The sequence below is a fragment of the Pithys albifrons genome, chromosome 2 (genome assembly GCF_047495875.1).
Source record: "Pithys albifrons albifrons isolate INPA30051 chromosome 2, PitAlb_v1, whole genome shotgun sequence".
Taxonomy (NCBI): Eukaryota; Metazoa; Chordata; class Aves; order Passeriformes; family Thamnophilidae; genus Pithys; species Pithys albifrons.
Window position 1 is genome coordinate 90,571,782 of NC_092459.1, and position 22,113 is coordinate 90,593,894.

The window sequence follows — 22,113 nt, forward strand, 5'->3', positions numbered from 1 at the left end:
CCCATTCCCTTTGCTAACTCAGGTGTGCCAGCCTCCCCTGCTTTCATGAAACCACCTTCTGAGTGTTAGAACCATTAGACTCATGTCTGGAAACATATAAATTCTACACAAAACCTGTAGCTGCCACATGGGAGACTAAGCAAAACAAGAAATAAATTGTGTGTGTATGTATGTATGGCCAGACTTCGTGATCACAAATTTGGAGGGGCACACCCCATCTGGGTGTGCCCTTCCAGCCTGTGCAGTGGATTTTTTAGGTCAGGCACAGCGTGCACAGAACTGGCCCCACCGTTTAAGTCCTGAGGTCCATCTGCCACGGCCGAGAGAGCTTGGACAGTGACAGTGAAGTCCTCGGGGCTGACCCTGCTGAGCATCCGAGATGTGACAGGATGGGATGGCAGGGAGGCATTGAACTGCCAGGGGACGGTCCCACTGAGACTTGAACTCAGGTCCTTGGGATTCAGAGTCCAGAGTGCTCTCCTTACATCACGGGACCGCCCCTAATAAGTTACACCTTCCATACTTTTTGACAGACACAGCTGAAGCATCTAAATAACGGAAAGGATTTAAGACTGTGAACGCATTAGGTTAGCAACTGAAATTCCAAAAAGAGGGTGAGTTAATGACACACACACGTCTCACAGTGCCAGTTGTGGTGAATTCCAGGCCACGCCATTATGTGTGTAGAAATACCTGACTACCTGAAGGAGGACAGATTTTCACTGTCACAGCATCTAAAGTTCAGTTCAGCAATGCCCAAGCCTCTTTTCTGACACAGTTCCAAGTCCCTCAATTTTGATAACTTAAATGGGTGGCATTTAAAATGAGAAGGCAATCCTGAAAATAGAACACTACTCAATTTAACAGAGATCTTACAGTAAACCTACAGGTGGAAGAGGTTAGAAGTCAGGTGTGCCAGTGGCCCTCTGCATACCACCAGTGTAAGATGTCTTGGTTCGGCTTCCCATTCCTAACCTATGAATAGCTCTGTAACACAAATAGACTTAGGAGACTTCCTACCTCTAAAGTGGATCTAGTATTTGTTTCACAGATGTGATATTGTACGGATTAGTTAATATGAAAAAAGTGCTTTTGGGACTGCAGTGTTGTTTTCTTGTGAGATGGTATAAACCACACACTTAAACAAGTTAACAAAACCCTGCCTTAAAATACTGGAATTGACCTAAGTATAAAGGGAAACCTAAAAATTAAATTGAAGAAAAAACCCTAGATAGTGAAACATGCCTTCAGCTAATACTAGTATAGATGGAAAGAAAGTAAATTTAATTCACAAAGCACAGGTCACAATAAAAGCAACAATAAAAGCAACAGACAAGGAGTTGGTGTTAAAAGCTATAATACAATCAAACTGCTTTCTGTTTAGTCCTAAATATGACCTAGAGAATTCTATTTTTCTTATGCAAGAGCCCAAAATACATTTGAGTACTCCCAAATTACCAAGAAAGCCAGAAAGAAAGCAGGAAAGCAGAAAAGCAGGAAAGCAAGCAAGCAAGCAAGCAAACAACTCCTATCTTACATTCTTTTACTTTCCATCATACTCATTAAAAAGTAGGGAGATGGGAGTCAAAGTATATTAGGGTGGAGGGCTATTACAATCCTATACTAAGTTTTGCTAGACTACCAAACATGTCACAAAAACAGCACTTATCTCAGAGTAGCTGGAGTTATCCTTCAGGACATCAAAGAACGACAAGAAAAAACTATGCATAGAAACTTAGACTGTATGAATGAAATTGTAAAGCAGAAAATCATCAGGTGACTTTCAGTGTGTAAGACAATTATACATTCTATAATTAAGTACAATATTTCATTTAATTCAACCTCTCTCTCATCTTCACATAATTAAAAACTTAAAACAGATTCATGATTTTCACTCTTTTGTTGCATATTCCATGATAAAGTATAACAATAAAAACAATTTACAGAGTTTAATTAAAAAGCATTCATCAGAGCAACAAGACAGGAGGCTTGTTTATAGGGCAGACCCAGTTGGTGTCTTGTATCAAAATTTTAGAAAGTCTTTCAACAATTTCATGAGAAACACAGTCTAAATAAAATTTGGTTAAGACAGTTTCCTTCATCAGCTCTGCACCCAACCACAGAGAGTAATTCTCAACAATTTGCTGTAAAAGAAGTGAATTTATCAGGAAGAGTTTCCATAAATGCCCACACCTGACTGTGCTCTGTTCAGTGTTTTTATGGATCATCTGAAGGATCATGCTTATTAAATTAGCAATATACCCATTTAAAATGTCCAGTATGTTGAAAGGCAGGCTTCAAAGGACAAAAGCAATAAACTGGAAGAAGTCTGGAAACAGGAAGAAGTTCAAGAGGGACAAATGCCAGGTATTACAATTGGGAAAGAATAATTTGCTACATAAATACATAATTAAGAATAAATGAGTCCTTCTGAAAAGGATGAGGACCTTATGACGGTCAAAAGCTCAACATGAGTCAAAGTCATGGCATCGCAAGGGGAATATACAATATTGTAATTACAGGCTCTGAAACACAAAATCTCCTGGTTTACTTCGCATTGCAGAGGTCCCAGCTGGAGTGCTATGCCCAGATTTGACAAACACTCTTGAGGAAAGATTCAAACCAAAGGTATGGAGTCTAAAGAAAAGTCAGAACCTCGCAAAAAACTGTAGCTTGAGCAAATGTGATAGAATTTGGCTTACTGACTTAAGGAAGATACCAGCAAGGCCATGTGATGACTTAATATAGTTAAAAGGCTATTACAAAAGAAAATTTCATTTTTGCTTATGAGCAAAACAGTAATAACTTTAAGCTTTAGTAAAAAAGACTACCATTAAGATAGGAGGAGATAGTCTCTAACAGCAAGAAGAGTAGATGTGAAATCACCACTGCTAGAACCAGAATGTTCCAAATCTTTGTTTATGGGCTAGTAAGTCACATCTTTTGCAATTGGGCTGCAGTCTCAACTAAAACCACAAGGCTGGAACTCCAGTAATTAGAACAAACATGCAGTTGTACACATATTCCTCACACATTTTCCATTTATCAAACCACTTGTACAGGAGGCTCTTTCAACCCACTAGGTTTACCAAAAATTAGTTTTTCAGATTTCTGAAATAATGCCTTTTTCATCGCTTTCCATATTATTGAAAATAGCTTAAAACCAATGTAATTTTATTTAACTGCACAGACTCTCAATAACAGTATTCAATTTGTCAAGCTAAGTACATGCATAACAGTTCTACATTGCATTTTCATGTGGTCACTGCTATGTAGATTAGTTTTCATCACACTTTTAAGTCAGAATTATCATCAGACAAAATATTTCAAATGGATATATTATTCACCAAAGGTTTCAAATTCTCATTTCCAGAAATATTTTACTCAAAGTAGTTTTGTTTGAATATAATTCTATGAATTGGTGCTGACTTAAATTGAAACCTTTCACTCTCACATTTTTGAAAGAATAACTGAGTTCACCCTTTTAAATATGATTTTTTAAAATGAAATACAGAGCAACTTTTTAAAAGTTCTCTAAAATAACTTGAAAAACAAAGCCAAAATAGGGAGCAAGTTATGCATAACGTTTCAGTTGCACTGGTATGGAGAAAACAAAGAAAAAGGACTGTCCTTGCTACCTCCACACTACAGCCACTGATGAGACCATATTGTATGTATGGCCAGACTTGGCGAACGGAGATTTGGGCAAGGCTCTCCCCACGTGGGTGCCCTTCCAGCCTGTGCAGTGGATTTTTTAGGTCAGGCACAGCGTGCACAGAACTGGCCCCACCGTTTAAGTCCTGAGGTCCATCTGCCACGGCCGAGCGAGCTTGGACAGTGACAGTGAAGTCCTCGGGACTGTCACAGCACCCGGTACTGACCGGGGCTGACCCTGCTGAGCATCCGAGATGTGACGGGATGGGATGGCAGGGAGGCATTGAACTGCCAGGGGACGGTCCCACTGAGACTCAAACTCAGGTCCTTGGGATTCAGAGTCCAAGTGCTCTCCTTTACACCACGGGACTATATTACAACACAGAGAAATGCCCCATCTGACGTGCAAGTCAGATCCCAACAGCAACTTTGTGCGGTATCAAACAGAAGGCAACTACTCAAGGATGTGCTCCAAACACGGCATTTCTTGAGCAGGTTTTGCACTTCATGCCTGTTCTTTAGTGAAAAGCAGCACTGAAAGTACGGCTGGAACATGGCAAGTGAAAGGAACTGTGAGAACAAAAAGAACAAAGAAACATCCAAGTTCCACCCGAATGACAACTTACTGCACATCAAACTCACTTGAAACTATTTATTGCAATTATGCTCAAATTGGAAATATTTTTAGAGGAAACTCTACAGTGCATTAAAAGACTAAGCTTTATTAGTAACACAACACATCTTAAAGGGATGCTTCCCATTGTTATCCTGCCCTATCTCAATTTAAAAAGTTATGAAGATAAGTTATCTAATGCAAAAGGAAAACCCATGAAATCAATTACAATCATTCATTCTCTTCTCCTACCAATCTAATTTAAGGTGTTATACCGTATCTTCAAAGTTTTAATTAATTTAAATCAAAAGATCCAACTTCTCATGATAATTCGTTCAGAATACCCTGAATACTTTCAAAAATACTGCAGATTATAGAAGGTCAACACCAGTGCATGAAGTCAGACTAGTGCAAGTTGCACACTTAGAAACCTACTTACTCCAACTGTTTTCATAAAGATCAAGACAACAGATCTGATGGCAAAACACAGCTAATCAAAGTGCCAGGGTACAAAACACTGCTCAACAATACAGAAAAGCAACAGCAGTTGCTCTAAGAGATTCACAGATTTTTACCAAAAGGTTCTGTCCTGGGTTGAGCTGGCAAAATGCCAACTGTCCAGGACAGGGTGAAAAGGGTTCTTCTTCCCCCCAGCCAGCTAAGGGAAGAGAAGAGGGAGAGGGAAAAAAAAAACTTTTAACACCAGGTTTCTGCTGAAATTAACTACATGTATTTATACAGAGAAGAGAAAACTAAGAGAGAACTACAATATAATGCACACTTAACACAAGTTATGCATATATAACAAGGAATAATTTCCCACTTCCCAATTAATACAAAGCCCATTACCCTAAATTCATAAGCACTCCAAAAGACACTCAGCAAGAAAAAGAAAGTATGACAACAAAATATTTCTACTTCCTTGAATGCAAACAACATGCAAGCAGAGGCAACAGGAGCAGGGCCTAGCATAGTAGAGGAGCTGTTAGATGTCCTCCTCTTAGTGCAGCCATGATGGAACTAACCAAGCCACTCCCACACACTGGATTTTACACCCCTTTGAGATGATGTAGTATGGTATGGAATACAATATTATTGGCTGGAAGAAGTCAGCTGTTAGCTAGCTCAGCCCAGCTTAAATCAGCTGACAATCCTAGGCCTAGCTGAACTTTAAAACCTAAGTTTAGGCCCACTTGGCTAAACCCATAACATGTTCTCATTGGAATAACCTGAACAGGAGAACCAGTTACTACAGAAACTTCTGAGCAAGGAAGAAAGAGGGTACACAGAAGCGCTTATCTGGATTTCTTCACCTCCCACTTCTCTGAACTGGAGTCATGATTGAAAGTATAGGCACCAAGTCACATGTCTGGACTATGTAGAAAAAAAAATTTCTCTAGAGGAAACATATCCCTGACCACAGTTATGATTCCTCTTTTCAGAACAAAAGATTTTAGCGAATGGGGAAAAGCCACATACCTCAGAACAGTACTGAAAAACAGACAAACCACTGATGTTCCATCAGAGAACAGTTTCATAAAAACAATTCTGATAGCAAGAGTAATTTAAAAGGTGTTTGCTTCTCCCCATATACTTATTTTCTGCTCCATTCCATATGTTTTATGTGGGTTGTGTCAATGGGGCTGCTTGGGATGACACTGTAAACTGTATCACTTGGATGGGGGAGGAGAGGGAGGAAACAGCTGGTTTTTCTTAACCCTCATCATGAAATGTTTTATTTAAAAGGAAGCTGCATAGTGAATAGTAAAATGTAGGTATCATAAACACAATATTTAATTCAAATTGACATGTATCATTGCTTTTCAAACACTCTTCCAGTCACTTCATTTTTTGTTGAAGGCTTTCAAGGGGGTCTGATGTTCTGACCTGGTAAACAATTTCCAACTGCCACACCTGTGGAATGAGAGAAGCTCAGACAACAATGAGAGAGGGCTCAGACAACAATGAGAGAGGGCTCAGACAACAAGAGGCAGTTTCTCCAGGTGAGAATACCCACTGAGTCACGGAGAGGCAGGAAGCATATTCGAGTTGGTATGCTTTTCACCAACGAAACCACGATGTTTACTAAAAAAATGCAGGAAACTTCTAGAGCAACACCTGAAAAATGCAATCTGCTCCCTTGTTGAGTCTAAGCAACATTAGATGAAATACAGGAGCACCTCTGCTGCCACAAGGGATGCCATGCTATGACCTTCCCCGAGTACTTACTGGCATCTGTCCTTCCAGGCATAACACTAATTCTGTAGCTGCCACAATCTCTCCACAGAGGAGCTCAGATACCTAAAAAGCCAAGCAGTGAGAACTCTGGAGAAACAAGTAGCTCTCTAAACACATCCTCACACACTGCTACCAGGAAAGAAATCTCTCCTACTGGAGTTATTTGAGAAGGAAGAAATAAGAAAGGGTTCTTTGTTTTAGAAGAGAATTTAAAATATTTTTCTCAAGTAAATTAAGAAAAAAAGGTGACATGATTACAAGTTTTAGGTAAGCATGATTTTAAAATTAATACAGTCTGAAAAAAGAAGCAAAAACTAAAAGGAATTTGGTTTTTTGCCTCTGGATATGCATTCCCAAAATAATCATAGATTCATAGAATCAATTGGGTTGGAAAAGACCTCCGAGACCATCAAGTCCAACCCTTGCTCCAACTCCAGTCCATTTACCAGATCATGGCACTCAGTGCCACGTCCAATCTCAGTTTAAAAACCTCCAGGGATGGGGAATCCACCCCCTCTCTGGGCAGCCCATTCCAATGCCTGATTATTCTCTCTGGAAAGAAGTTTTTTCGGATCTCCAACTTAAATTTCCCCTGGCAGAGCTGGGATGTGATGTGAAATTTAAGAAAAATGTTTCCCCCTTGTTAGTTTCATGAAAATATTATACAAAAGGTGCAAAAATATTTTCTAGTTTTACTAGCTTGTTTATTTTGGGTGGAACACATGAAAATTAAAAAAAGAAGCCAATATAAAATTTGTGGCAGAGACTGGAACTTCCAAACGCAAAATTAGTACAAACAAATCTAGTTCTAAAGATGTTGAGTAGGTGTTCCGTAGCAGTAGCTATTTCTAGACACGATGTTTTCAGGGAACCGTGCAACGTTTTCCACCAAAAACTTTAGAAAAAGAAAAAAGTGAATATGTAATTCCATTTTTTCTGAATTTCATACAGGTTACCTGTTCTACAGTATAAACAGAGGAAACAGAATTTAAAGCTATCCTATTTATGTCTACCCTAAAGGGAAAGCTGAAGTGTTCGCAGGATTTACTCGCCTACTGGAACAACAATTCTGGAGTATGTGCCTGGGTAGCTCTGTAACTGTAGCACCCTCTGCTGCTCTTTTCGTTCTAATACATATGATTGTACAGTCAGTCAAGTAGAAACAAAATGAGTATGTGTTGAACATGTTGTTTCTTGAACAGGGTTACATTATTAACTAATTCCAGGTGCCGTTTACAAGAAAATGTTTTGCTATTACCTATAGTAAATTTGCAATTTTATACTTGAGAATTCTGGAACATCTTGCTTCTATGTTAGCATCAGGCAGATACTAGATAAAAATCCCAAAACATGCTGTATTTCTCTTCCTAACATTCTCCTTTACATAGCCCATAGCTTACTTAGGCTAGTGACAATTAATAAAGAGCTTTATATTTTTGACCTTGCTCATTTCACTTAATGTATACACGATTTAAAAGTATTACTTCAGGGATATAGTCATACAAGCACTTCAGTCATAACTGCTTTCTCTCAATTGGAAAGGCAAGGCAAGGTGATAATCTCAAAAGCTCATCCTTGCAGAATTTTCCCTAATTTTTGGACAGTTTCTTGAGCAAGTATGAGAATGACACGTGGCTCCCGGGGCGAGCTCGTGCTATCCCACAGTGCCAACACCGAACCTTCTGCCTGGGATCCATCAGTTCTTTTAAAGGACTATTTTAGGACTAGAGATGGTGTCAGGATGTACCGCCTTTTTAACAGATGGCATATTGTTGTCTAAGATGAACAGACTGATCCTTTCCTTCATTCCAGTTTTCTTTTCCCTGACACTTGTTTTTGCACATAATTAAAGCTGAATGAAGTGCTTTTAGCGTTGCATCCTGTCTGTGTGGGGAATTCATCTGGAGTTTTCATGTGGAAACCACTCTCTCACCGACAGGAGAGGAACAGGAGAGGAAAAAATTTTCACATTTTTCTGGGAAAGGGACAACCAGTTGCCATTTACAGTGTGAATTTTCACAGTAGCAATCCCACAATGAAAATGTGAAATCTTTTTGCAAAGGACAGAATACAACTGTAGGTACAAAGTTTGAATGAAATATTGCACAATCTTCAGAGTTAACACCTGGGACTCTACAATACACCATTTACAGATACTGCAGCTGGTTCCACTTTCCCCCTGAAGTCTTACTGGTATAAGATAGCACCTTTGGAAGCAGTCATGAGTATTCCTCAAAAGCTGCTCACTGATATTTTATATAATGCTGCCAGCTAGTGGCACATCTGGTACTGAGTTGATACCTACTGGGAATACAGAGAAAGTGGTATTAACTACAGTCTGCTCTACCACTTTTCTTTTGATGGTGTGTGGTGATGTGGCTGTTAAAGACCATAAGAAGAGAGACCAAAATGTGAAACAGAAAGACCATAGAAATGCTCCATGAAAGAGCTTGTTTTAACAGAAAATACTTACTAGAACAAATAAAATCCTCCTCCCAAAACCACACAAACCAAGTTATTTGAAACAAATTATTATGTTTTAAAAGGATGTAATGTGCAACATGTTTCAGTTTTTAGAACATCTAATCTGTTTAATACACAATTACATCATAATCTAATAATCACTATCAAAACATTAATCTTTTTTATAAATTTGCGGTATAGCAGCCAAAACAAACACACAGAACACTAAAACATTTACCTGTTTTCTAATAACTCAGTCCAAATAGTTTAAGTGGAGTTTAGTGCCCATTATACAGATGCTGGCTATGCAGTGTCCCAAAAGAACATCAAGGTTTGTAACTTTTCCATGTGTCCCTCACAGAGCAGGCTGCTGTGACATTATGTTCAATATACTGGCCAGCTCTGTTAGTATTAGATATTAGAAGAAATAACCTGATACTGTAAAAAACCATTTTAAAAATATTTTAGGGGTTTTTTAGAGTAGGTTATGATTTGATAATACAAAGTTCTTACAGAACACTACAGAAATTGTAAAAACTAGTAAACCTAATTTCAGAAATATAAGAGTAGTTAACTTGGAAGTTAGAAGGAGGCAACTTCCCTATCATTTCTATAGTGAGTTAACACAAAGAGATTCAAGAAATACATGGGAAAACATTGAAAAAGGAGACAATTCAAATCAAGGGATAATGGGAGTGCACAAAATTCAGGCAGCTTTGACCCAAATAGAACAGCTGAGTAAACACATGGTCGGGGGAACTTCACCATGATGGTGTGACAGACACCCAGTTACTCTGGCTGGGACACTGAGAACATTCACTCCATACAGGTGGTAGCAAAAAATATGGTTCTTACACTCCAAGCCAGTGCTGCAGGCTGCCAGAAGGTAACAATTTTGCCATTGCCCTTCCAGAGTGTCATCCAGAGTGCACAGTACATCAGGCATAAATCACTAATAGGCAGATCAATACAGACACTTACAGACAAAGACATTTCAAAATGAGGAGCAGTGAATCCGGAGATGACTTAGCAAACACTGTATATAATGGCACAGCATGAACCCTCAAAGCAATACTGAACCCAAAAGGACAAATGTGAATCTTTGTACACACGGAGAAACAGTAAGAAGAACTACAAATGTCATATCAGTCCTGTGCTAGCAAGTGGTGGTGTGCCTGATAGAGTGTAAGTCTTGTTCTACCATCTGCAATCAATAAGGAAGTAGCTGAAATACTGCAAAAAGTTAACAGAAGAGCTGACAACACATCCATCAACAGGAAAGCATATGAAAACTTTAGCAGAGTAAATTATTTGTGTTAACAAGGAAATCTGTGCTCCACCTAAGTACTCACACAAAGAACAGACTAAGAAAACATGTTACTGTGTTTCACAGAGTAAGGTACACTGTCCTGACCCACTATGTGAAGCACTTTCTGATACATAGACAAAATATTTCCTCTGCTGTTCAAAATAAGTACCCAAGTTGTTATCTATGAACTAATACAATGATATTTTTTCTGGATCCAAAGCCCTTGTTGAGGGTTTTTTTCCCTAATTATTTCCCTTATTAAGAACAGTTTACAAAAATAACATTGCCTCTTACAGAATTCCTTCTAGCTTCCTATTCTGAGAATCTACAACATTAAATCTCTCTAAACACCTCCCATAATTTAAACAAAGCACTTTTCTTCCAGATCCAAATCCAATGTTTTTATTATCCAGCTCATGATGTCAACACCTGTAGCCAAAGTCAACCATAACTACAAATGTAATTTTCTTTCTTAGCTTTAATATTATTAGTTTGGATATTCATATATCCCTTAGATATAATTCTCATTCCAAATTTCTCTTTGGTAACAGTTAAAGAATATATCCAGAATCATTCTGTGGCAAGACCACAGAATTACCTTCACTGTTCAGAACTGAATGAAGACTAGCAAATTTTAAAAAAGAGAGCACACAGTTTATGCTTATTTTTTTCCTTTTGAAGGCAAAAGTTTATTAAATAAATTGAGCTTTTTGCTAAGGAAAAGCGAGTGTTTATTGAAACGCAGCTTTGGAATATTGAGACTGCGGTTTTTTTGAGATGAAATGTGGATCATTGCTTTGATAAGGAGGAAAAGGTATGTGCGCATTTCCTGAATATCTGACAAACTTTATCAACTTTATTCTATCAGTTTGCTTGTTTGAAAACAAACAAACCAATCTAAAAGGTAAAGCAGAATAATCAATCAAGAATTATACGTATATCTCTGCATGTTAAGTATATAATAGTAATTACTACTCACACCAAAAATATTTCATTATTTTTTCTCAGCTTCATTTCCACAGTCTAACACAATTTCATAATTCAAGTCCATTATTAGCATAGATAATTTTACTAATAAGTATACTGAAGCAGAGCCATGCTGGGTCAGGCATTGATGGCCCACTTACAGCTCATCTTGTCTCAGGTTAATGCAGCCAGTAACTGATGCTTAGACAAGAGTGAAAGATCAGGACAAACATATTATCCTACTGCCCCATTAATTCTCTGAACCCCCAGCACTTCCTATGCCATAAGTGATGTCTTTAATAGTCACAGAAAATTTTTCTTGCACAAATATTTTCCCCTTTGCTCTCTGAATTCACTTCATGTTTTAGGAACCAAAACATTCCGTGGGGAGCAATTTCACAACTTGACCGTGTTTCTTTCATGTTTCTCTGATTTGAGTCTGTCCTCTCCAAGCTGGAAGTATCACTGTTTGCTTCTCGTGTTCTTGCACTGTTGTTCCCCACACAGCCACCACTGGCCACTGGCCAGCACACATCCATCCATGGGCTAAACTAATTCTTTGTCCAACCCAGTTCAGCTGCTCTCACGTTCCCACCACGGTCACAGAACCAAAAATAACCTGCACTGGGATGGCTCGAGGGTGTTTGCCCACAAACAACTGTGCTAAGTGAAACTGTAACACATAAAACCCTATGGTACCTCTAACCACAGTAACAGTTTCTCAGCTAAATGACCTGCTTATTGAGGGCTCATACAGAAATATTTACATTGATACATTTAGACTTATAGCAACATAATACTGTATGTAAATAAACAGTGACTTACAGACATTCCCCGTGTTGTCAAAACTCGTAAGAACATCTTTAACATTTAAGAGGCCATTGTGAAATCTGAAAGAAAACATAAATTGTGACTTCACCAACATATAAACAAATTTTTAAAAAATCAACATCTTGTCTCTTCATTCCCTTCTCTCCATCTCCTTTCACAGTGAAGTAGCAAACAGGTACTACTGTAGCCACCAGGGGGAAAACAAAAAGACAATCACTAGTTTTCCAAATCCTGACACTGAAAATTCATGAATCGGGAACGTATTTCTTGTAAATTAATATCAAAAGGAAAACATTTCCCAGGAGCATCAAATTGTATTTAGTTGTGGAAGTCACATATAGGAAAGGAAGCATTTTGGTAAAGCAATTTCTTTGAAGAGGAAAGCTAAAAGACTCTTTTTTGAACAGCAGCTGTACACACATTCCTGTTTTCTCCCACAAAATCAAGAACACTTAATTAAATTAATGTGAACAATGAAACTGATTAATGTGTTCAGTGAACTGCATTCTCTTTGGTTTTACATTTGCATAACTCAAGTGAAATAAACAACATTCAAAGCTGGGGATAATAAATACATTAACTGAATTCACACATCAACTGCAAATTTTAGAACACAGCAAGCAAAGCACTGACAGCAGCAGAAAGAATATGCACCAAAGTCGAATAAAAATTTAAATGTTATAGATGTCAGGCTACCCGAATTCACATACACATAAAGCATCTAAACTTTTACCTATTTTAAACTAATCTAGGACCAAAATGAACAAAATTTTACAATCTTGTACTTTACAACAATCAGATCATATAGTTGTTTCACAAATGCATTTAAAAAATTTTAAAAGAATTCAGCAGAATAAAAAAATACAGTTTTCTAATAATATTTCAAATATAGCTTCTAAGGCTGTTTAGGAACATGCTAATTTGAAACACTGAAAAGGAATTAATAAATCCAACAATTCTGGCACCTACAAAATTAGTTCTCATTCCCTTGGCTTTTTCTCCGGAAGGAAGATCGTTGTAAGAATGAAAAAGAAAAAAAACTAACCTTTTTGCATATATGAAATTGTGTATTTATAACAAAAACCCACTATTTACAGCTTCTGATAAGCATAAACATTAAATAAACATTAACATGTTGAATTTTGAGAAGCACCAAATAGCAACTAACAGCAACTAACTTAACAAAAAATTAAAATAAAATGGAACTCAACAAATAGAACTGAGTTCAGAAACAGAGGCAACAAAATATATAAAAGATGTTACAAACGATTCAACCGGATATTAATGCTCTTCTCCCACCTACATAAAAACAAACAAAAAATACAGTCCTTATCTGCAGTGAAAGCCTTAAACAAGTCTGATGGATCATGTGGATTTTCAATGCACTTTCTCTTCTTTTTTGCATGTTTGTTTTCAATCAAATTGGACAACTGATGCAACATAGTTAGTTGAAGGGAAGTGACAAGAGAGCAGACAGGATCTGTAGTTCTGCCAACCACAGAGCTGCCCTTTAAATTCTCCCCTGCTGACTCCTAAGCATCCTACAAACTCTGTAACTGTGCATGTGTCTGAGGCAGTTAGGGTCTCTCAGACAGCTGTGAATGTCTCATCTCTAAAAGAATGTACGATGGCGGGGAGGGACATGCTGAAAAACTAAAGAAATATTTTCATGACCAGTCTTGGGATAGTATGCTTTGGTTTTGGCTTTTTACCCCTCAATTTTTTATGTACACAGTTCATATAGAAAGATCTATCAGGTAACCCTCGACATGAAGCACACAAAGGCAAGAATGTGTCAGAAGTTCAAGAGAATGCTGTAAATAAATTAAAACAGAAGTAAATAAAGTGTTCTGGTCTAAAAAAGGATACAATTTGTATGCTATCAAATGGTAGACAAATACAAAAAGGAGAAATGATAAAACCATAGCTTGTGGGGTCCAAATACAAACACAGCACACCCAAACCTTTGCTCTCTTGGCCTTTAGAGGCATTTTGCACCAACACTCTTCTCTGGCTACCTGCAACATTCAAAGTCTCTCTGTCTCAGCAACATCCTTCTTGTTTTCACCAATATAGTTCACGGTAATCACAGAAGTGAGACATAATTTAATGACAAGAAGCATCCAGCTTTGCTATGAGGGACATCCCATTCTCCTCAGTCCTTCAAAAGCCCACTCATCATTCACTGTGAAATAGGACAGGGCTTAAATTCAACAACTGTTTCCTTTAGTCTGATCAGCTTATGAAACCTTCACTGAACAAAAGCAGGGAGCAAGCTCAATCTCCTAGAACAACAGGAGTAGCCACTATCCCAACAGTGATGAGATAGCAAATCCACCCTCATTTACCCCACAGCCCACATCTCAGTCTGAACTATATTATCTTTATGGACTGTGTTAAAACTACTCTACATTAGAAACAGCTGAATCTTCTGAGGCCACACCTTGAGTATTGTGTTCAGTTCTGGGCCCCTCAGTTCAGGAAACATATTGAGGGGCTGGAGCGGGTCCAGAGAAGAGCAACAAGACTGGTGAAGGGACTGGAGCACAAGCCCTGTGGGGAGAGGCTGAGGGAGCTGGGGTGGTTTAGCCTGGAGAAGAGAAGGTTCAGAGGTGACCTCATCACTCTCTATAACTACCTGAAGGGAAGTTCTAGCCAGGTGAGGGTTGGTCTCTTCTCCCAGGCACTCAGCAATAGGACAAGGGGGCAGGGGCTTAAGCTCTGCCAGGGGAAATTTAAGTTGGAGATCAGGAAAAAATTCTTTCCAGAAAGAGTAATCATGCGTTGGAATGGCCTGCCCAGAGAGGTGGTGGATTCACCATCCCTGGAGGATTTTAAACTGAGACTGGCCATGGCACTGAGTGCCATGATCTGGTAAATGGACTGGAGTTGGACCAAGGGTTGGACTTGATGATCTCGGAAGTCTTTTCCAACCCAATCAATTCTATGATTCTGAAGTCAATTAGCACGGTAGGAAAATACCTCTTTGTATTGGGTCTGGCTGAGATGGAGTTCACTTCCCCACAGCAGCCCTCACAGTGCTGTGCTTTGCATTGATGGCTAGGAAGGTGTTGGCAACACACCAGCGTTCTGGCCACTGCTGAGCAGGGCTGGCACAGCATCCTCCCCCTCCCCAGTCGAGGGCAAGATCCTGGGAGAGGACACGAGTACACCAGCTGACCCAAACTGACCAAGGGGCTATTGCATACCATCTGACATCAGCTCAGATATAAGAGCTAAGGAGAGGAAGAGGGGAGGGCATTCATTATTTATGTCTGCCTGCTGAGAAACCCCTATGCATGCTGCAGCCCTGCTTCCTGGGAAGTGGCCAGACTTCACTGCTGATTTAAAGTAGAGAATAAACCTTGTTACTCTCCTCTGTGTTTGTGTGTGCACAAACTTTCTCTTTTGCTTTAGCAAACTGCCTCGTCTCAGCCTATGAGTTGTTTTCCATCTTATTCTCTCTGCCCCATCCAGCTGAGAATGATAGTGTGCCTTGATGGGCATCCAGCATCCAGCCAAGGTCAACCCACCACAGTCTTCCTGCTGATAAAGCTTTTTCTCCCTGTTCCAGGCTAAAGAAGAGGCATGTTAATCCACTAGTAACCACTTAACAACTATGGAACCCAAACAGTGAGGAACTGAATATAAGGTCCATTGCAGACAAGTTTTGGGACTGCAGGAAGAAACATGCCAGCAGCTGATCTACTTGTGAAAGGGAAAGCTCAGGGAAACACTTCCAAATGGCAACAGCCACATGTTTCTCCATTTGGAGGTCTGTATTTGTAGAGCCTGCAGGAAAACTCTGCACCAGCTATTCCCCAGCTCTTTTCCATCACAGACCTTACTTGCAGACTAAAAGTTACTTGCACCTGTAAATACAGGTATTCCCCAAATTCTGCTGTAAGTATTATGCTACTCAGTTCTGCACCTAAACCCCACAGCTTCTAGTTTCGGATCCACTGCTCTGAACACCTCCTCAGCTCTGTTACAGCTGCTGCTTCACTGTCCCATCCTATCACCTGCTCCTCCATTACCAATCCCAGAGAAAACTGCTCAGATTTGACACATCTTGTGTTGTAGTTTGGGATTATTATGTAAATTCTCTCCCCTGCCACTTAACTGCCCAGGCCAGCGGTTAACAAAAGAAGCAGTTAACTGTGATCGCTGGGGTGGGGGCAGGTTTGTCTCTTTTGGTTTTTTTTTTTGGATATTCTCCTCAGTCTTGGCTCGGCGGGAGGGGGGAGTGGGGACTCCAAGGAGGCAGGCTGCCCTGCTGGTTACTGCTGGGGTTTTTCCCTGGCTGTCTTGCCGCTGCCTACTTCGGACCACCTTTTCCTGCCGTGCTGCTGCCTGCCTTGGATTTGCTGCTGGTTGCTCGTACCTTTCGGCTTCTTGGACGGGGAACACAGGGGGAAGAGACTGAGTCCATCTGAAAGCCCACTGCTCGTCTGTTTCGCTGGAGAGGGACTGAAACTCACTCTGCAGCCAGCCGAGCTGTGACAAAGACACTTAAGTATAACCTTTTCTCCCGGAGGAAAACCTGCTGGGTTTTGTTGTTGTTTTTTTTTTTTCTCTTATAGTGTTGGGGAAGTGGGTTGCACTAGTCTGTTTACATATATATATATATATATAGCAGTTATCCTTCTTGTATTAAAATTCCTTTTCTTAAATTTGATAAAGAGTGGTGTGATTATTGTGGAGGAGGCCCCTCCCCTGCTTGTGGGTAAAACATTTTGGTTTTTCCCCTCAAACCGAGACATCTTGTTTCTATGAATGCCTGTCATAATCACAGCTTTCCACAGTACAGCCAACAAACTGTCCACAGAGAGTCTGTAAGTGTCACAGAACTGTGAAAGTCAAGGAAAGGAATCAACCATATTCCCATAAATTTCCACAGGCATCTCAAAATACAGAAGAACACTAGGAATCAGTGCTTTGGAGTATGTCATGGATGCCATGCAGTTCAAAGAAGTTCAAAGCTGTGATTGCTGAGATCCAAAAAGTACTTCAAACAAGCACAGGTAAGGTAAGAATCATGGAGAAAGTGAATTTCAGGCCAGCATGGTTAACCCGATTCACAGTGGTTTTGTAAATCTTCAAGGTTCAATAGGCAAAAATTTCTGTGACTGAGGTAGTGAATTATAGAAGACAAATTTAGAAGCAATAAACTAATTCGACTCATGTTTCTCCTGATACAAAGCAAAGGAAAATTCCCTACTCTGAACTACACATAAATGCACTTTGGATGTATAAACAAAGTCAGAGAAAGATAGAGTGAGACCAATCTTCAAAATCTTCCTCTCCAATCAGGCAACACAAGTGGAAGAATTTTACATGTATTAATAATAGCTATAGACAGTAGAATAAAAAGATCCTTCAATAGCTTCCTAGTAAGGTTTGCTTTACATCAACCATAAACAAACAAAACTAAGTTCCTTCTCTTCTTTTATATTATTCTTAACTGAGGAAAAAATAATACAAGTACCTGCATGCCTGTACAAAACTTTAAGAACCTTCAAGAACTAAGACAAAATACATTTCCACATAATATTGGAAAGAAAAAAAAAACACAACACATCACCATACACTATGAACCTACATAAAACTGAAAGTACAATATTTGTGAAAAATTAAAGATGGGATAGTGGTAAAAAAGTTTTTATTAAGGGTTCTTTACAAAAAGACTTGGTGATTATGACCATCAGTTGTCACTGTGGCCCACTAAGAACCTCAGATTTATCTACAAACTTTGCCATCTTATAAGATGCTTTTCCTGGGCCAGAACAAGTCGATTCCTCTTTCACTCCAGTTCTAGATTGCAGCTTATTATGGTAAGAAACCAAAACAATGCTTCTTTGACTACAGATTCTTGTTACAAATACACACCTTGAGCAATATGAAGACACCACCATAGCTTGATCAGCAAATGAAAGAAGTATGTTGCCAAATCACTTTTTATCTCCTTCCCCAACTTCCACTCCTGTGGCAAAGCCTTTATGCTGCTAAACCCACACATTGTCTCTTAGCATGCAATAAATGAAAACAAGGAAGTTTACCATATCCACACAAATTGGCCATAAGAACTAGGTAATACCCCTTGAAATTTGCTTTGCTTCACTTTTTTTTGACCTATTCCTAAAATAAAAAGCCATTAAAACGTCAAAATGTTATTAGCATAAATATCCAAGAGGAATAGCCAATGGAACTGAGTTCTAAACCATCCTCTAACATATTGCTTGCCACAGATAAATAATAATGTCCCTCATTTCTAAACCGAAGGTCTAGAGTCATCTCATAATTCCTTTCACATTTTTATCTAAAGGTTCACTCATGTTTAGAATAAAGGCATGACATCCTGCAAAGTACACTAAACACTCTTTACAAAGACTTAAACCTTCCTGTAAGCTGCTGACATTGCTCTTTTCAGTTCTGTACTTTAGTATTTGAAACAGCAAATGACTGATCGATGGAAAATATTTTACCACAGAAATAACTTATTTTTTCTCTATTTTCTTAAAATCAGCCTACAATTTAAAAGTAAATCCATATCCTGAAACAGAAAATTTGAAGATATTGATTGCTCCTTTTTAAAACTCTAATAAATGAATCATTTTCCTATCTAAAAGACAGGCACCATCTCCACAGGGAGACACTGCAGCTTTATAATCTATAATCACTTTATTGCTAAAACTATTCACACAAAATTTAAATTTAAAAGCACATTCCTGACTAAGAACAGAAAGATTTAGGAATGCAATATTAAATAAATATTTTTAAATAGCTCTCCTAATACATCTTCCTTTCCCTAAGGAAACACATACTCAACACAGGCATAATTTTTTAACAGCAAAGTGAAACACCCCCAAAGTTAAACAGAACTTGGAAAAAGCTAAAAAATACACATGAATGGTGTAGGAATAAAACCATATTTTAAGGGAGAACAGATCCAGAAGGTCAGATACCCCAGTGCCAGCACTAGATACCCAGAGCCTGGACAAGGATCACAGGTCAGCAGAAGAGCACCTGAACAGCAGTACAAAGAATTCCAGCCAGTAAATTGACTTCACCAGGAGCCCAAATTAAATGCCTCTATGCAAGTGTATAGAGGGGAATAAAGCAGAGTTAAATATGTGTGCAAGCCTGCAGGGCTTTGACCTTACTGGCATTATGGGGATGTGCTGGGATGGCTCCTATGAGTGGAGTGTTGGAATGGAAAGATACAGGGTCCATGGGAAGGGCAGGTGGGGGAGATGAGGAGGCAGAGGTGCCATCTGTGTCAGGTTGGAGCACATGGAGCTCCATCAGGGATGGATGAGGAGCTAACAGAGAGCTTATGGGTCACGATTAAAGGGAGGACAGGGACAGGTGCCATTATAGTGGGGGTCTGCTAGAGGCTGCCTGGCCAGGAAGGGCAAGAGATGAGTCCCTCTACAGACACAAGACCTCTCATCACAGGCCCTGGTCCTCTTGGGGAATTTCAACCTGCTACATATTTGTTGGAGATACAACACACAGGGCATTAAAAATCCAGGATGTTCCTGAATGCTTCCTTCTCCAAAAGAAGGCAACAAGGAGAGGTGCTTTCCTGGACTTTGTTCTCCCCATCAAGGATGGGCTGGCGGGGAATGTGAATGTCAAGGGAAGTGTTGATGGCAGTGATGGAGTCTGAGATCCTTAGGGCAACAAGAAGGGTGCACAACAACCTCCCTACCCTGGAGCAGCATCTGGAGAGTAGACTGTGGCCTCTTCAGGGATCTGTTTGGTTAAGTACCATAGGATAAAGCCCTGGAGGGAAGAGAGGCTCAAGAAAGCTGGTTAATATTCAAGGATCGCCTCAGGAACAATGTATCCTGACAAAGAGGAAGTCAGACAAATGCCAGAAGATCCATGTGGATAAACAAGAAGGTCCCAGACAAACTCAAACACAAAAAAGGAACCTGAAGAGTGTGGAAGCAGAGGCAAGCAGCCTGTGAGAAATACACAGAAATTGTCTGAGCATTCAGGGATCAGGCCAGGAAAGCTAAAGCCCTGATAGAATTAAATCCAGACATGGAAAAGAAGAGCAACAGGAAAAGCTTCTATATATACCCTGGCAATGAAAGAAAGAATAGGGAAAAGGAGTTCCCTCTCTGGAAGGAAAGAGGAGACCTGATTACCCAGGATACGGAGAAGGCTGAGGTACTAAAGTACATTTTTTGCCCCGATCTTAACTGAAAAATGCTCCAGCCACACTGCCTGAGTCACAGGAGGCAGAAGCAGTAACTGGGAGAATGAAGAACTACTTGCTTTAGAAGACTGGGTTTGAAACCATCTAAGGAACCTTAAGTTGTACAAGTCCATAGGACCTGATGAGATGCATTCAAGGATCCTGAGGGAACTGGCAGAGCAAGTTGCTAAGCCACTATCCAGCATATTTGATAAGTCGTGGCAATTTGTTTAAGTTCTCACTGTCTGGAAAGGGGGAAACATAACGTCCATCTTTAACAAGGGAAAAAGGACGGCCCACGGAACTACAGGACAGGCAGTCTCATCACAATGCTCAGCAAGATCATGGAGCAGATCCTCCTGGAAACCATGCTAATGCACATGGAAGATAAGAAGCTCAACATGACCCAGCAGTGTGCCCTTGCAGCTCAGAACGGCAACAGTATCCAGGGTTGCATCAGAAGCAGCATGACCACCAAGTTGAGTGCTATTGTATGACCCTTCCAGCCCTGGCGTTCTCAGCACAGGAAAGACATGGACCTGCTGGAGTCAGTCCAGAGGAGGGACACTGAGGTGAGGGCTAGTGCACCTCTCCAAGGAAGACAGGCTGAGAGAGTCGTTATTGTTCAGCATGGAGAAGAGAAAGCTCCAGGGAAACCCCACAGCAGCATTCTGGTACCAGGGAGACCCCACAGCAGCATCCTGGTACTTAAGTGGGCTACTTCTGACAAGGGCATGTGTGATTGGAAAAGGGGGAATGGCCTTTAGCTGAAAGAGAGAAAGTTTATATTAGATATTGTGAAGAAGTTCTTCACTGTGAGAGTGGTGAGGCACTGGAACAGGTTGCCCAGAGAAACTGTGGGTGCCCCATTCCTGGAAACATTCAAGGCCAGCTTGGACAGGGCTTTGAGTAACCTGGTCTAGTGGAAGGTGCCCCTGCCCATGGCAGGGGGCTGGAAGTAGATGATCTCCAAGACCCCTTCCAACACAAACAATTCTTTGATTCTATGATGACATCTGTAAAGAAAACACCTTTTTCCACATCAAACTCAAAAGAAATTTCACTGAAAAAGAGGTCTATATTTTCACCTGCAGATTAGATTATTTTAGTTTACTCTATCCAACTCTGAACATGAAACCTGTAAAAAAGATTCCAGCTTGTATGGAACACAGCTACATTCTCCATGCTAGACTGTTGTAAACATTCGCCCTGATTCCCATGCCAACTTCCTGAAAATTCAGGGATTTATTTTAACTAGCATTAATTGCAAACATCACTAGAGAGCAATTTCCTATATGTAGCCACTCAATTCACATCATCAAGACAAAGATGTACTGTGTAGGAACATCAAATACTGTACAAAACCAAATGAAAACAGAATAACCAAATGCGATTCTGGATTATAAGACAAAACAATTACTTTTGAAACACCTTTCACTGCTAACAAAGCCCCACACTCATCAGACACTCCTTTTCAGATCCCCAAAGCTACTGTGGAGCACCTTACTACCTACACGAACTTCAAGAGACCATTTTTCACCATGTTTTATGAATCCACATTTCATTAAGCACACTAAAGATCACTGTTTAACCAGAAGAGTTACAGGGATTTTTCAAATGAGTCAACGATGCTGTCACTTCATGGATCTAGTCAAAATGGCACATACATTCAGCTTAAATTTTTTACGCAAAAACTGTCTTATATTGGTGCTTCTGACTTCCTGCTTTGAAAGATTTGTTATTAAGAATGGTCAAAAAATAAACAGAAAAACATGGCATAAGTTCTTCTTTCCCCAAATGTGTATCCAATGTGAATTTGGTTAGAGAAAT

General features: G+C 39.7%; 1 protein-coding gene across 1 annotated transcript in view; it reads right to left on the bottom strand.

The window, feature by feature from the left end:
* Positions 1 to 22,113, bottom strand: part of CAMKMT (calmodulin-lysine N-methyltransferase) — a 230,098-nt gene that overhangs the window by 197,820 nt on the left and 10,165 nt on the right. The window contains exon 3 of the mRNA XM_071577328.1: positions 12,069 to 12,133. Coding sequence (XP_071433429.1) covers positions 12,069 to 12,133 — 65 coding nt within the window. The remainder of the gene's footprint in view (positions 1 to 12,068; positions 12,134 to 22,113) is intronic.